The following is a 13,669-nucleotide window of genomic DNA, read 5'->3' on the forward strand; positions in this document are numbered from 1 at the left end:
TTATCCCAGAGGAAAGGCATTCTCCCCGAGGAGGCCCCTTGCTGGGCTGCACTCCTTCACTGGTCCTCCAAAACCATCCCTCCATCATTAGCATGTCAACTATAGGGCCTGTATTCAGATGGAGATTCCCATAGACCAGTGATAGGCAGATTAATTTAACTGGCCTGAGAGAGACTTCCATTGTTATCAGAATTTACCTAACTGGAGCCGAAAAGGGGAGAAAGACAGGGGGAGGAGAAATGGGGGAGGGAATGGGAGAGGAAGAAGAGGAGGAGTGAAGGGCGACAAACCCCAAAAAAGAAAAACAATGCACCTGTTTGAAAAGTTTTTTTTTCTTTTTCAAAGCGGGAAAGACTTTTGATACTGTTGTGGACTTTGCTGGATGTGTGTCACCCTGCGGTTTGTGAATGGCTATGAGAGGGGACAAGACAGGGGTGCAAGAAAGGAGGAGAGTAGGAGGGACAGTGTCAATCAATAGCAAGAAACATAAAATCAGTCCATTTCAGAAATGTTTGGGTTTCGTGGATGTGTCAGTCAGGGGTGAGGGAGCTGACCAGGGCTGACTCCCCTTGTCTCTTTGTGTGTCAAACTGCAGCCCCTGGCGTGGTGAGGCCTGTGCAGTGGAAGCAGAGGCTGCAGCTGTCTGCAAAATCTGCTAGAGGACCTGAGAATTAAACACTCTGCTCAAACACAAATCTAAAAAAAAATAGACAATCGACAAATACAAGGTTTCTCATGTGATTTCAGCCAGATGCTCTACATAAAGTCCACCATGTGACACTTCATCATGGAAAATATGCTTTTAGGTTGGGGGAAGGTATCTGAGAACTTTTGATTAATGGTCTGGAGGAGTAAAGTTAGAACAGTGGATAACAGGTACATTTCAAAGACGCATAGTCAGCAAGTCCAGCTACAGACGGGCCATATTACACAAGGCGACCACTATTTAAAATAGTTTATAACATCTCCCTCTCATTCTTCTTTTCTCTTTGTCTTCATTTGGCGCCTAAGACATCATATTATCCACGTATAAATAAACAAATGCATGGGTGCAAGCCAGAGGGGCGTAAGTGACATTTTGTGTGAAGCAGAGTTATTAATGTATCAAATGACTGCTCTGAATGACTTCTTTCTACTGCCAAAAAGACACAAAAAGTTTTGTTTAGAATTTAGATTTACACCATTGCATAAAGTCTGATTAAAGTTGGTGAAATGTCCCCATTTGTCCGCATAATTATTCAAAATGGACAAAATATCCTGTGTTTCTCTTCTGTTCTTATTTCTTTGCCTGGGAACAGCCTGGGAATCCTAGAAGGTTCATGTGTGTGTGAATGTGCAGCACCTGGGAGACACGGAATCCATTGTTGAATCAGGAACTAACATGCAGGTGTGTGACCCAGACGAGAGGTCACTGAGACAGACACAGTACCGGAAACACACCAAGCCGGACATGAAGCCTTCCGTGTGCACGTTCCTGCCTGAATATGAGCGTGTATGTGCATGTCTGCAAGATTCCTATGTACTCACTCACTCACTCACTATCCATAACCACTGAATTCTAAGCAGGGTTGCGGCATCCCGGGACACTGGGCACAGGGTGGGGAGCCGGCCCATCGGAGGATGCAAACACCATTCATTGACACACTCAGTTTACAGTAAACCAGAGACCCAAGAGGAACCCTGTGGCAACATGGAAAGAGCATGCAACTCTACTCCAAAGTTAGGAAAACGTTCAATTCAGGTGACAACGGGCACTTTTTTTTGTCCCCCAATAAAAACTGCTCATTTACTGGGACAAAGACAAGTTAAGAGAAGACAGTCAAAGGCAGAAATACTGCACTTTTAGTTACCACGGCTGGGTGTGGGGGTGAGGTACTGTTCATTTATGTAACATGTGGCATACTAATTTCCATCTGACCTTAAGCTGTACTATGTGCGCAGGTGAAAGGAAGAAAAGGTAACAAGGCAGGAACCAAATCCGAGAATCTCGACAGTTTTCCCTCTTAGGGTTCTTCGGGTGGGATTCCCACTTCCCACCTCCTCTACTTCCCTCCGCGCTCCATGTTTCATGCATCCTCCTACCCACCCATCCACCCTGCCTCTCTCCCCTCAGCTCATTCCCCTTCTCTCCCTTCCTCCATATACCGACCCCTCGCTGAACCCTTCTTTCCATTCCTAACATGTTGCCATAACACACTGTAGCTCCCAGCAAACACACACACACACAGTCACACACAGAGCAGCTCTTTTGCTCCAGCTGGTTCAACACTGATTATCATCAGATGCCTTTACTGAGCAGACACAACACCTCACTGTTTGAGATTTTCTGCTGACAAGTGTGTGCATGTGCATTTTCTTTGCACACATAAACATGTACACACTCACACACCATGTGGTCCTGCTTGGATCAGATGACTGCGAGAATGAACGCAGGTAAAGATTGAAATGGGGTGTCCCTGCTGAAGCTTGCAGCAAGAGGAGACCATTCCGGTGTGTGAACCTTGATGTGTGTCAGTGGAAGAGAGTCTGGGTCACACACATCAAGCGTGGCCTCGGTCCCATTCCCAACCAGTCAATCATTTAGCTGAGCTGATGAGATCGTCCCTGAAATCCTTTACTGCAAAGGCAGACAGATAAAGGGAACGAGCATTAAAGGCCTCTGATTGGATGAAGTTGGTCTAATGACCTGGCAAAACAACCCATATAGGAAGTGAAGAGGAAATTGAGTCTCGCAAACACAAACACCATCTGCCATTAGTGAACCATAAAACACCCACCTGACACCTCAAGACAAACACCACAATCCACACACACTCACACGCGCACATAGATACGCTGGCCACAAGGCAGCCATGTGGTTAAGTGTTAATACTTTTACACACACTCCCTGCTATTCTCACACCCCCAGACGAGCGGGGACATATACACACATGGCCAGATGGACGTACTCACACGCAAACACACAGATTTCCTTTTTACGTTTGTACATCTTATTGTGACACAGGGTGTGTGTGTGTGTGATGTCAGTTGATGGGAGAAAAGACATGATGCTCATTTGAGCTTGTCTCATAGGTTTGTGAACACATCTTCCCCAGGTTTCTCTCTTTCTGTCCCCTTCTTTAGTTCTGTCCCCTTATTTTAGTGTGTGTGAATCAAGGCCTGACATCATGACCTCTGACCCGACAGTTCAAGGTCTTGTAGGAAAACTAAAAATGTGTGAGTGTGTGTGTGTGTTTGAAGGTTTGCTGCAAAATTAGCAGTAGTGTGACTCTCAATGTAAGTGGGCGTTGACTGATTAATATTTATGAATCATAGAACAGTTCTGGGTTTGTGTGGGAGTTTTTCAACTTTTTTCTACCTCTCCACACACACACAGACACAGGCCCACACTCTTCTATCAGTACATACCTCTCCACTCCCCTCCTCCCTTTCTCCATTTCTCCTCTTTCTCTCCTCTTGTGTGACCTGTGGGAGGAGTTCCTTTGTGCCTCCTATCCCACCGTGCCTTGGGGCCCCCTGAGGTGGCTTGTCATGTAAATGTATGTGGTGAATGGGATGATAATGGGATGTTAATATCATGAGCACACACACACATACACATACACACTTCTCTTTAACATAACATCAGTTGGGAAACTCAGACGAGTTTTCTAAGTGCTTGCTGGGTTTTTTTGTGCCACAAATGCATAACCATTGGGTTTTGGAATGTGTGTGAGGTGTGCGCATGTTGTTTCGCATGTTTTCTCTTTCTCAGCCAGTATACACAGCTCTGTGTCCAATGAAACAATAAAGCAGCTGTACATTTTATTCTGTCCTAAACCTTTCCCAAACTACTGACAGAAAAACCACACACAGAGACACTCATCTATCATGTGACTGAGAGCAGAGGCACGCAGCAATGATATCCTGTCAGTCAATTATCTCCTCTCAGGGGTTTTCACTGCATTGCATCAGGCGAGGAGACAGCACTGTACAAGCTCGCCTCTCCGTCGACACAGTGATGTAGCACATTCCGTGCATGCACCCCCCCCCAACTGCACTGTGGGTAAATTTAACATCCACCCCCAGGTCACATGAGAGCCACCCATGGGGTCATCAGCTTCAAATGCCCCCATCATGGGGTAAAATTACCCCCTCAGCATATCAATAATCCTTGTTTTAATCACAAATGTCTTCATGAAAAGCAACCAGTCATTGATTTCAGACAGATATATCACTGAAGGGCAGATAATACATTTTAAGATCATTTACATTTATGGTATTTTCGCAATCTTATCCAGAGTGACTTGAAACCTGGGAGATGGCCCCCCATGATTGACTCAGGACTAAGTGTCTTGCTCAGGGACACAATGGTAGTAAGTGGGATTTAAACCTGTGACTTCAGGTTCATAGGTGGATGTGTTACCCACTAGATCATGTAACTGAATAGTATTTGCATTTGAGTGGGTGGGATCATAAAATATGCTATACCTTTGCATGGCAAGCTGATAATAGTGAATCTTAAGAGCCATCTAAATTTATCAAGTGGGTATCTTGACCAAATAAAGCTGGAATCAGGCCATCTCACAGGCCAATGAGGAATGGGGGTTTGACCAAAGAACGTCTCATGGTCTGACTTGCTTCAGAGCCCTATATTTAGAGACATAGGGAACCAGAATGCTGTCTGTCAGTTGTATCAGTATGTCCAGCATCTGGAGAAGCTATCCTAGAGATGATCTTCTGGCAGTGAGCAGTAAAGAGAGCAATATTGGACATTCGTGCCAACTCAAACTGCACAGAGAACATTTCAAAACTGTGTATCATAATTAAGGGCTTGAAAAAGGAGACAGAGAGGGAGAGCCATTAACTGGAATGAAGAGTGACAGAGAAGGTTTAGAGGATGGGGGAATTCTCTGTAGAGAGGAGAAGAACAAGTGAGGGATGAGAAAGAAATCGGAGCTGAAGACATGGAGGGATGCAGGAGGGGGAAGGTAGCGCCTGTCTTTCGTCAGTCCCACTTTCTCTGGTATGGAGTCAGAAAACATGGGGGGAGGAGGAAGAGGGATGGAACCCTTCTTGTAAAAATGTTCCAACTGTACTGGTCAGCACAGCACACTGACTTTGTTCTGCTATAAAAAAGCGCGGGGATAATGAAGGTGACGACGGTTCATGCTCACCACACGTTCCAGCAAAAGTGAGTCACTGTGGAGACCACTGAAAAAAATCTGCAAGTTTAATGATCCAAAAGGGTCTAAGAATTCCTGTCAGAATTTGGAGATGGTCGTCATAGTGATAAGGAAACCAAGGCACCAGGTTGGGAGTTCTGTGAACAATAGTGGAGCCAACTGGAGTCAAAGAGACAGAAAACCACACACGCACTCATAAGATGGCAAGCTGGTAGGGAATTTGACTACTGCTGGACAGAGTAAATGGCCTAATGATAAACACACTTTTATTTGGAGTGTGAACCTCGGATACTGATTGGGATGATAAACACTGTCTCTGAACTCATGGTATGTTAAAGTGCTGAGTGTGTGTCAGTGTTAAGCACTGTGGTGCTGGGATTAATTAAACATGAGTATGAGTGAGTGTGTATGCTGGGTGAATGTTAATGTGTCTTCTCTCTCTTTAATCTTTCGTAAAAAAAAATCCGCACACAAGAACATGCCCCCCCCACTCCACATCAACTTACACACACAGTCAGTGAGTGTGTTCGTGCATGTCCATACACAGCATCCTGCCATCAGATGCTTGTAAACACACACACACACACACACACACACACACACACACACAGTAATGGAACCTTGACTCCCTATGCCTCTGCTGTGTTTAAAAGATCACCCAACCGCCTGAAAATTAAACACAGGAAAAAACCTCCCACAATGCCTCTGGTCTCAGCCCCTTCCCCAACTCAAACAAGAGAAAGCCAATATGGCCGTCTACAGAAAAAAAAAGAACTGTTTAATGTCCAGAGGTATTTCAACTCCTGTGCAGACTACGTGCTCACTACATACACATACACTGGCTTTGTGATTGTGTACCTTGTGTTGGGCCTTACTGCACTGCGAGTGCGAGGAGGCATAAATCATTCTTTCATCACCATTTTTTTTTTTTTTACAGGGCTCCCTGTTTTCCCTCCCTTCAGTGGAGGCAATGTCCCAGCCGCTGAACTGTGGGTGCACTGTAAACTGTGGACAGATTCAGGCCACCTGGATCCCCACGCTTTCCTGCACTCCTGCCCCCACAGAGAGCACTCCACCTTGGACACCCCAACATCCACCCAGACCCCTTTTCTTTATCACACCACTTTCAATATGATGCTTCTTATAGGCAGGATTGCTCTGTATGTGTGAGTATGTAGAAATTGTAACAATGAGAATGGCACAGCAAGTAAAATGAACTCATGTGTGTACTTTGTGTGCTTAGTGCCTTTCAATTTGGTTTTCTGTGTATTTCAATACATATAGACAGAAAAATCAAGCAAGAGAGAGACGGGAAAAGTAAGCGTGTGTGTGTGTGTTTCACTGTGCACTTGTGTATTTGGGTTAGCAGCATGATGTGTTTACTCTCACTGCTCTTGTCCCGCTGCTGAGGAACACAGGATAAATGAACAGGATTACCCAGAGTGCACCAGGCTACCCTTCAGACAGCTGAGCACTTCAGCCTGACAAATAACAGAACATTACTTAAAACAAAGTATGGAGACTAGAGGCTGGTGCAGAAAAATTAGGAAATAAAAAAAGAAGAGGGGTTAGATTTTGTAAATAAAAAAATTATCTCCCTCTCTCTCTCTCTCTCTCTCTCTCTCACACACACTCACACACACACACACACACAATTTCACACAGCAAGGAGCATCTGTAAACAATCACATTCCACTGAAGTTCTTTTTTGCTTTGTAGGGTTAACTGATTAAAGCCTAAAGCTGCATAATCAAAATACCCAACTAATCCATATCTCCCCTGAGGGTTATCAGCAAACACTGGGCTAACCCCATGACCTCCCCTCGACCTGCCTCCAAACCCTACTGGGGCGGAGCGTGGCTCTGTGGGACCCTGTGGGAGAGAGATCACAGAGAAGGGGAAAAGTTTACAATAATGGAGGTCCTGCTCCCCACTCCTCAGCTTAATACAAGCTTTTTCACAAAGAACAATGATTCAATGTATCAACATATTATCAGAATTTGCTGTTTTGGATGAGCTGGATCAGCGCAGAGCCCAGCTGGATGGGAACCCCAGCACAGTGATCTATTAAACACTGAGATCTTCAACCAAAACAATCCATACTAGCCAGCAGCACATGACCCTGACAATCCTGAAAGTAATATTAAACTTGCAGACATGTGTTTGCTCAGAGACAGGAACCCATAAATTGCAGGGAGGATAAAAGATAATCAGTTCTTCGTGACACCGGAAAACTGATGGGGAGTGCTGATCCTCATACACCCACGGTGTAAAGCTCTATTGCTCTCTCCTCAAACAGAACAGGCAGAAGCATGATGAAGAGTTGGCCTCAAAATAAAACCAACAGACCTGGAGGCGTAAGATGCTTCCAGCCATCAGCAGCACACTTGTGGAGAACATCAAAAACAAAAAGGCCAGTAAACCTTCAGAGAACCTAGCAAGTGCACAAAGCACCCCGCCTTACTTAAACTCAGATGTATTTTTAATATGAAACTCTGGAGGTGGGTGGCCAGACTTCTCATATTGATGAGTGAGACTCCTCTATTAATAATCGATAATGAAACAAGGCCGCTTCCGCTCTGATGAGCCTGACTGCATGATTTATTGATCGATCGGCTCGCAGGCCTGCCGAGGCCACGCAGTGATGGCTCTCTGTGATCATATGCTGGGCAAGGAGAAGCAGGCAGCTATGCGCTGTGCAGTTAATTAATTATCCTGAAATTTGCACTTCACCAGAGATCCAAACGGCAGCATGGCTAAATATCTCTTTTGGAAAGGGTCAACATGTCTGCAAAAGGCAAGGAAATTTCATAAGGACCTCTTTACTCCTAATCATCCATGTCATTTGCTAATAGCTGATTTCACATTTATATCCATGCAGATAATTAGGCAAATTATGCAACATTTATTTAACGTATATATTATTTTTGGTCATGAGAAAATATACTGCACAAGATTTAGCAATAAACCTCCCATGACAATCAGGCTAATTGCCTTTTTATTTGAACATGTATTATTGTGCAAATGACAATGGGATAGATTAATTTAATTTTGTTTTATTATTTCCCAAGAAAAACATCCTCCTGTAACCACAGGAAGCTAGGCCCAAATGGTGTGACCCCCTACACGCAGTGGTGTTAGGAATAACATATTGTTGTTAGTCGGAGCCACAGCAAGAGTGAGAAAGAGGGAGGGAGGGACAGAGAGAGAGAGGTGTAGCTCAGCCTTCCCCTACCTGTGTAAATCTGAGATTTCTCTGAAATAAAACTCTTCACCCAGAGACTGAGAGAGATACATTAGCATTAAAAAGCTGCTTAAAGGTCATCAAGGCCATTCATTTCAACCTATTTATAATGTAGTGTAATGTAACACAGACAGTATTTTTTTGCAATGAGCATGAATATCTGCATGTGAACAGAATCTATTATGTCAAAACAATTACAATCTAGCTTTAAAACCAGTGTAAGTATCTAGGACCTTGCAGGGTTTGGCTGAAACTGAGACAGGCTGCTAGAGCCTTGCATAATGCTTCCAGCTGAGTAGGAATGCCTGATATGCAAATCAGCCTCTTTATGAAGTTAATGAGAAGAGTGTATGTGGGGCGGTGCTGCAGGTTGACTTCAGAATGTTGTAGTAAGTGTTCGTAAGTGTTCAAAAGCTGAATTTACAGGTGTGTGTGTGTGTGTGTGTGTGTGTGTGTGTGTGTATAAGTGTTTAAAAATATTCTCAACTCCCCAAAATCACAAACTGACATCCAAGAATTTTAATACTAATCACACATACTATCAGTCGGGGGGGCAGATCTGCAGTGACTGCATGCTTCTTGTCCTCTATAGAATTAGCTGGGTTCCTGGTCCTGTATGCACGATTCTGGCAGTATATCTCCCATGCATGTACACCATGGTGATTAACTGCAGTAAGTCTGCACTTTTTGTGTGTGTGTGTGTTATAAACAGAACTATAAATACAGCCATTATTGCAGTGTGTTGTCACTAGCTGAGCTTCTGGATGTGGGAGTCCATCCTCGGCCGGAAAGGGGGAAACGTAACAGTCAAAACTGTAAATTACCAGGTCATACCAATCTCGATTTCTGTTGTCTCTGTTTCTGCATGTCTATACAAATAACTAAAAAAAAAAAAAAGACATATCCAACTTTTCAGACATGAAAAAAAAATTGACACTTGGGACAAATGTATATATATATATATATATTTTTTTTTTTTTCAAAATTAACCTTTTATTTAGTGTTACAAATTACAAGGCCCATTTCACATATTAAGGAATGTCTTCAATACTTGGGACAAATGTTCCCGAGTTTCCAGCACGTTGCATTTGTTTGCAGAGAGGTGGGAACTCCACCTTTCAGTCGCGCTCGAGATAATCTTGATTCAACGTGAAACGCGTCTCGTTACTTAGGTGAATCCTAATTACATTTTGTGTAATTGAATTTTTGAGCAACGTCTCAATTCGATTAAGCGCGCCTGGAAATAAACGGATTTGCATCGTGCAGCATAGGATAAAACAAGGCGAGAGCATTTCATGCGACTTTTTGGCTTCTTTCTACATTTCGCCATCTGACCGGTTTTAAACTCTTAGATCGAAAAACGCCCAATTTGCACACATACGGACTAAATCTTGACCAAAGGTCCACGAGGTAGAACATGAGGAAACAATGGAAGAGCCTTTCCACCCCCACTTCGAAATCAGACACCGAGGAAACCAAAGTCACTCGGGGCGAAAGAGTTGTGCTGGTGACGCCGGGTTCGCTTAAAGCGCATTAAAACGCCGGCCGAACCGGCGATCGTGACAAAACCCGAAGCGCTACGACACAAAGATTGCGAAGGATTTTATTTTATTTTTTTTTCGCGAGGAAGAAGTTTGGTGGTGGGGGGGAGAGGGGGGAAAATCACAAGTCATTAAAAAAAAAAAAAAAAAAAAAAAGTTCTCCCGTCACCGCCCTCATTTTTCGTCTTGACTCCCGCTGTCCAATCAGCGCCGAGGCGCTAAGAAAAACAAAGCGTCCGATTGGCCGAGCGGACCTGGTTTCAAGGCGCCCCACGGCGAGGACGCGAGGCGTCGTGAATGGAGGGGGCTTCTGGAATCCGGTACTCGGCGATCGTGGAGTCGGAGTAACACGTTTCGAGAGAGAGAGAGACGGGAGCCCGGCGCGGACGAGCCGTACACCCGCCGCACGGTTACGCACCGGCGCGGCCGCCGCGCTTCCAACGCTCGACCCCGCGGAGACGCGCTGGAATGCCGCGCTAATTGGACGGACCTTTTTTCTTCTCCCTCAACCCCCCCTCCGGCTTGCCGACGGCAGGAGGACGATTGATCCCTCCGCCAGAAGTTAACGGTAGTCCGGCAGCCAGCAAGGACCGAATACGTGGAGAGAGAGAGAGAGAGAGAGAGAGAGAAAGAGAAAGAGAAAGAGAGATTTTTTTTATCACTTTGAACGTTTGGAGTAAGTTTTTTTTTTTTTTTTTTTTACTCCCGACATTTTTTTTTCTTCCCAACTGGAGCATGGAAAACTTAACTACCCACCATTTTTCCGGAGAGGTGACTGAACTGCGCGCATGAAAGGAATGTGAAACGGACCGCGGACCGGAAAGAAAAAGAGTTCGTTCGTTTGATTCTTGGACCCCGAACTGAACAAAAAAAAAAAAAAAAAACAAGCTTAACTTTATTTCCACCCCCACCCCCTCCGTCGGTCTCATCATGGCGATATCGGGAAGCTGGCGAGCCGTCCGGCTGGCGCTCCTGCTCCTCCTGCTGCCCTGGCCGTGTGCGGGCCAGTATCACGGCGAGAAGGGCATTTCGATCCCGGAGCACGGCTTCTGCCAGTCCATCTCCATCCCGCTCTGCACGGACATCGCGTACAACCAGACCATCATGCCCAACCTCCTGGGCCACACCAACCAGGAGGACGCGGGCCTGGAGGTGCACCAGTTCTACCCGCTGGTGAAGGTGCAGTGCTCCCCGGACCTCAAGTTCTTCCTGTGCTCCATGTACGCGCCCGTCTGCACCGTGCTGGAGCAGGCGATCCCGCCGTGCAGGTCGCTGTGCGAGCGGGCGCGACAGGGCTGCGAGGCGCTGATGAACAAGTTCGGCTTCCAGTGGCCGGAGCGGCTGCGCTGCGAGAACTTCCCCGTCCACGGCGCCGGCGAGATCTGCGTGGGCCAGAACACGTCCGACGCCGGCGGCCCGACGCCCGACCCGACCACCTACGTCCCGGACTTCGTCACCGTCGCCCCCAACGGCGCCCGGATGGGCCACGCGTTCACGTGCCCGCTGCAGCTGTCGGTGCCCTCCTACCTCAACTACCAGTTCATGGGCGTGAAGGACTGTGGCGCCCCCTGCGAGGCCAAGGAGGCCCACGGCCTGGGCCTGATGTACTTCCGCGAGGAGGAGGTGAAGTTCGGCCGCCTCTGGGTCGGCATCTGGTCCATACTGTGCTGCGTGAGCACCCTGTTCACGGTGCTCACCTACCTGGTGGACATGCGGAGGTTCCGCTACCCGGAAAGGCCCATCATCTTCCTGTCCGGCTGCTACTTCATGGTGGCGGTTGCCTACGCTGCGGGCTTCCTGCTGGAAGACAAAGTGGTCTGCATCCAGAAGTTTAAAGAGGACGCTTTCAACACGGTGGCCCAGGGCACCAAGAAAGAGGGCTGCACCATCCTCTTCATGATCCTTTACTTCTTCGGCATGGCCAGCTCCATCTGGTGGGTCATTCTGTCCCTCACCTGGTTCCTCTCGGCTGGGATGAAGTGGGGGCACGAAGCCATAGAGGCCAACTCTCAGTACTTCCACCTAGCGGCGTGGGCCGTCCCAGCCGTGAAGACCATCACCATCCTCGCCATGGGCCAGGTGGATGGGGACGTCCTGACCGGAGTGTGCTACGTGGGCATCTACAGCGTGGACTCGCTGCGGGGTTTTGTCCTGGCCCCACTTTTCGTTTACCTCTTTATCGGCACCTCCTTCCTACTGGCCGGGTTCGTGTCCCTTTTCCGGATCCGCACCATCATGAAGCACGACGGTACCAAGACGGAGAAGCTGGAGAAGCTGATGGTCCGCATTGGGGTGTTCAGTGTGCTCTACACCGTGCCCGCCACCATCGTCATTGCCTGTTATTTCTATGAGCAGGCCTTCCGAGAGCAGTGGGAGAAGACCTGGCACATGCAGACGTGCAAACGCTTCGCCATTCCGTGCCCAGTGAATAACTTTGCGCCCATGACCCCGGACTTTACCGTCTTCATGATCAAGTACCTGATGACCATGATTGTGGGCATAACCTCCGGCTTCTGGATCTGGTCTGGGAAGACCCTGCAGTCGTGGCGCAGGTTCTACAAGCGCCTGAGTAACAGTAACCAAGGGGAGACCACTGTGTGAACTGTGCGAGAGCTCGGTGCTTCCAGATCTGCCCCTGCGGTACCGTCTGCCTGAACGTGTTCCTTCCCACCCTGCTTTGATGATACTCGCCGACTGGCAGAACTCTTTAAAAATGTGTGTGGCTGAACGAAAGCAGTGCAGTTTGAGGTGGACACGTTCTAGCAAGGGGTGCTGCAGGAGCAGAATGGGGAAACACTGGAATATCTGAAAAAAATGGAGGAATGGGGTGCGAGTAACGCTATCCCCTACATTTCGACTGAACCCCCCCACCCCCAGTTTGTCGCTGATCACAGGAAAACAGTCCTATAACGTCTCTTACCCTTTTGGAAGGGTTACAAACTCTGGGACAGAATTCCTTTTTAAAGCCCATCCAAAGAAGAACGTTTATTCCTCTTTCCGTAGAATTCTGATGACTTTTGCATTTGAATGTGCCGCCAGCTGTATGAAATGTGCCAACAACCCAGCTGCAAACATCTTTTAAATGTTTAATTTTTATGTGTCTAATAATCCTCTGATGAAATTCTCCAGTTTTTGGGGGCCCCCAGCCACGATTTTTGTTCCATTGCAGAACAGAAATGTGGACTGGCTGGGGATTCCCAAGGCCTTAGTCATGGCCTGTATGCACTTAGGCCTTAAACTGACAATGTCTGCACAAAACAAAAGCAAGTTTGGGAGATATGCATATTTTGACAGTTTTGTTTATTTGCTTTTGGAGTTTTGTAGTTTAAATAATTTTATCCTTTTTTTTTTTTTTTTTTAAGTGATCAATGTTTTTATCATTTTAGTTATTCACCAGTCCATAGACAATCACTGTGGCACAGATAAGTACGCTCAGACATCATTTGGGATGTGCTAGGGTAGGCTAGGCTTCATGCATGTGTATAGGTGTAAAGTTATGCAAATATTCACATTTTGTGCAAAAGAATATATGTATTTATATGAAAATATGCTGTTTTTTTTACCCCATCTGGTGTGACTCAAAATGGTCTTATTTGTATCTGTACAGTTGCGCCAAATAAAACAAATAGATTTTTAATTCTATTTTTTCATCTCCTTATTTGGGGTCCTCTCAAAACGAGGCAGTTACCCAATATTATTTGAATACTCAATAAGTTTAA

General features: G+C 46.4%; 1 protein-coding gene across 1 annotated transcript; it reads left to right on the forward strand.

Moving 5' to 3' along the window:
• The first annotated feature begins 10,209 nt into the window (after nt 1-10,209).
• Nucleotides 10,210-13,669, forward strand: fzd7b (frizzled class receptor 7b). Its single transcript, XM_028979758.1, has one exon. It carries the CDS (start codon nt 10,881-10,883, stop codon nt 12,549-12,551), a length of 1,671 nt encoding a protein of 556 aa, XP_028835591.1. The 5' UTR covers nt 10,210-10,880; the 3' UTR covers nt 12,552-13,669.

The sequence above is a fragment of the Denticeps clupeoides genome, chromosome 5 (assembly GCF_900700375.1).
Source record: "Denticeps clupeoides chromosome 5, fDenClu1.1, whole genome shotgun sequence".
Lineage (NCBI taxonomy): Eukaryota > Metazoa > Chordata > Actinopteri > Clupeiformes > Denticipitidae > Denticeps > Denticeps clupeoides.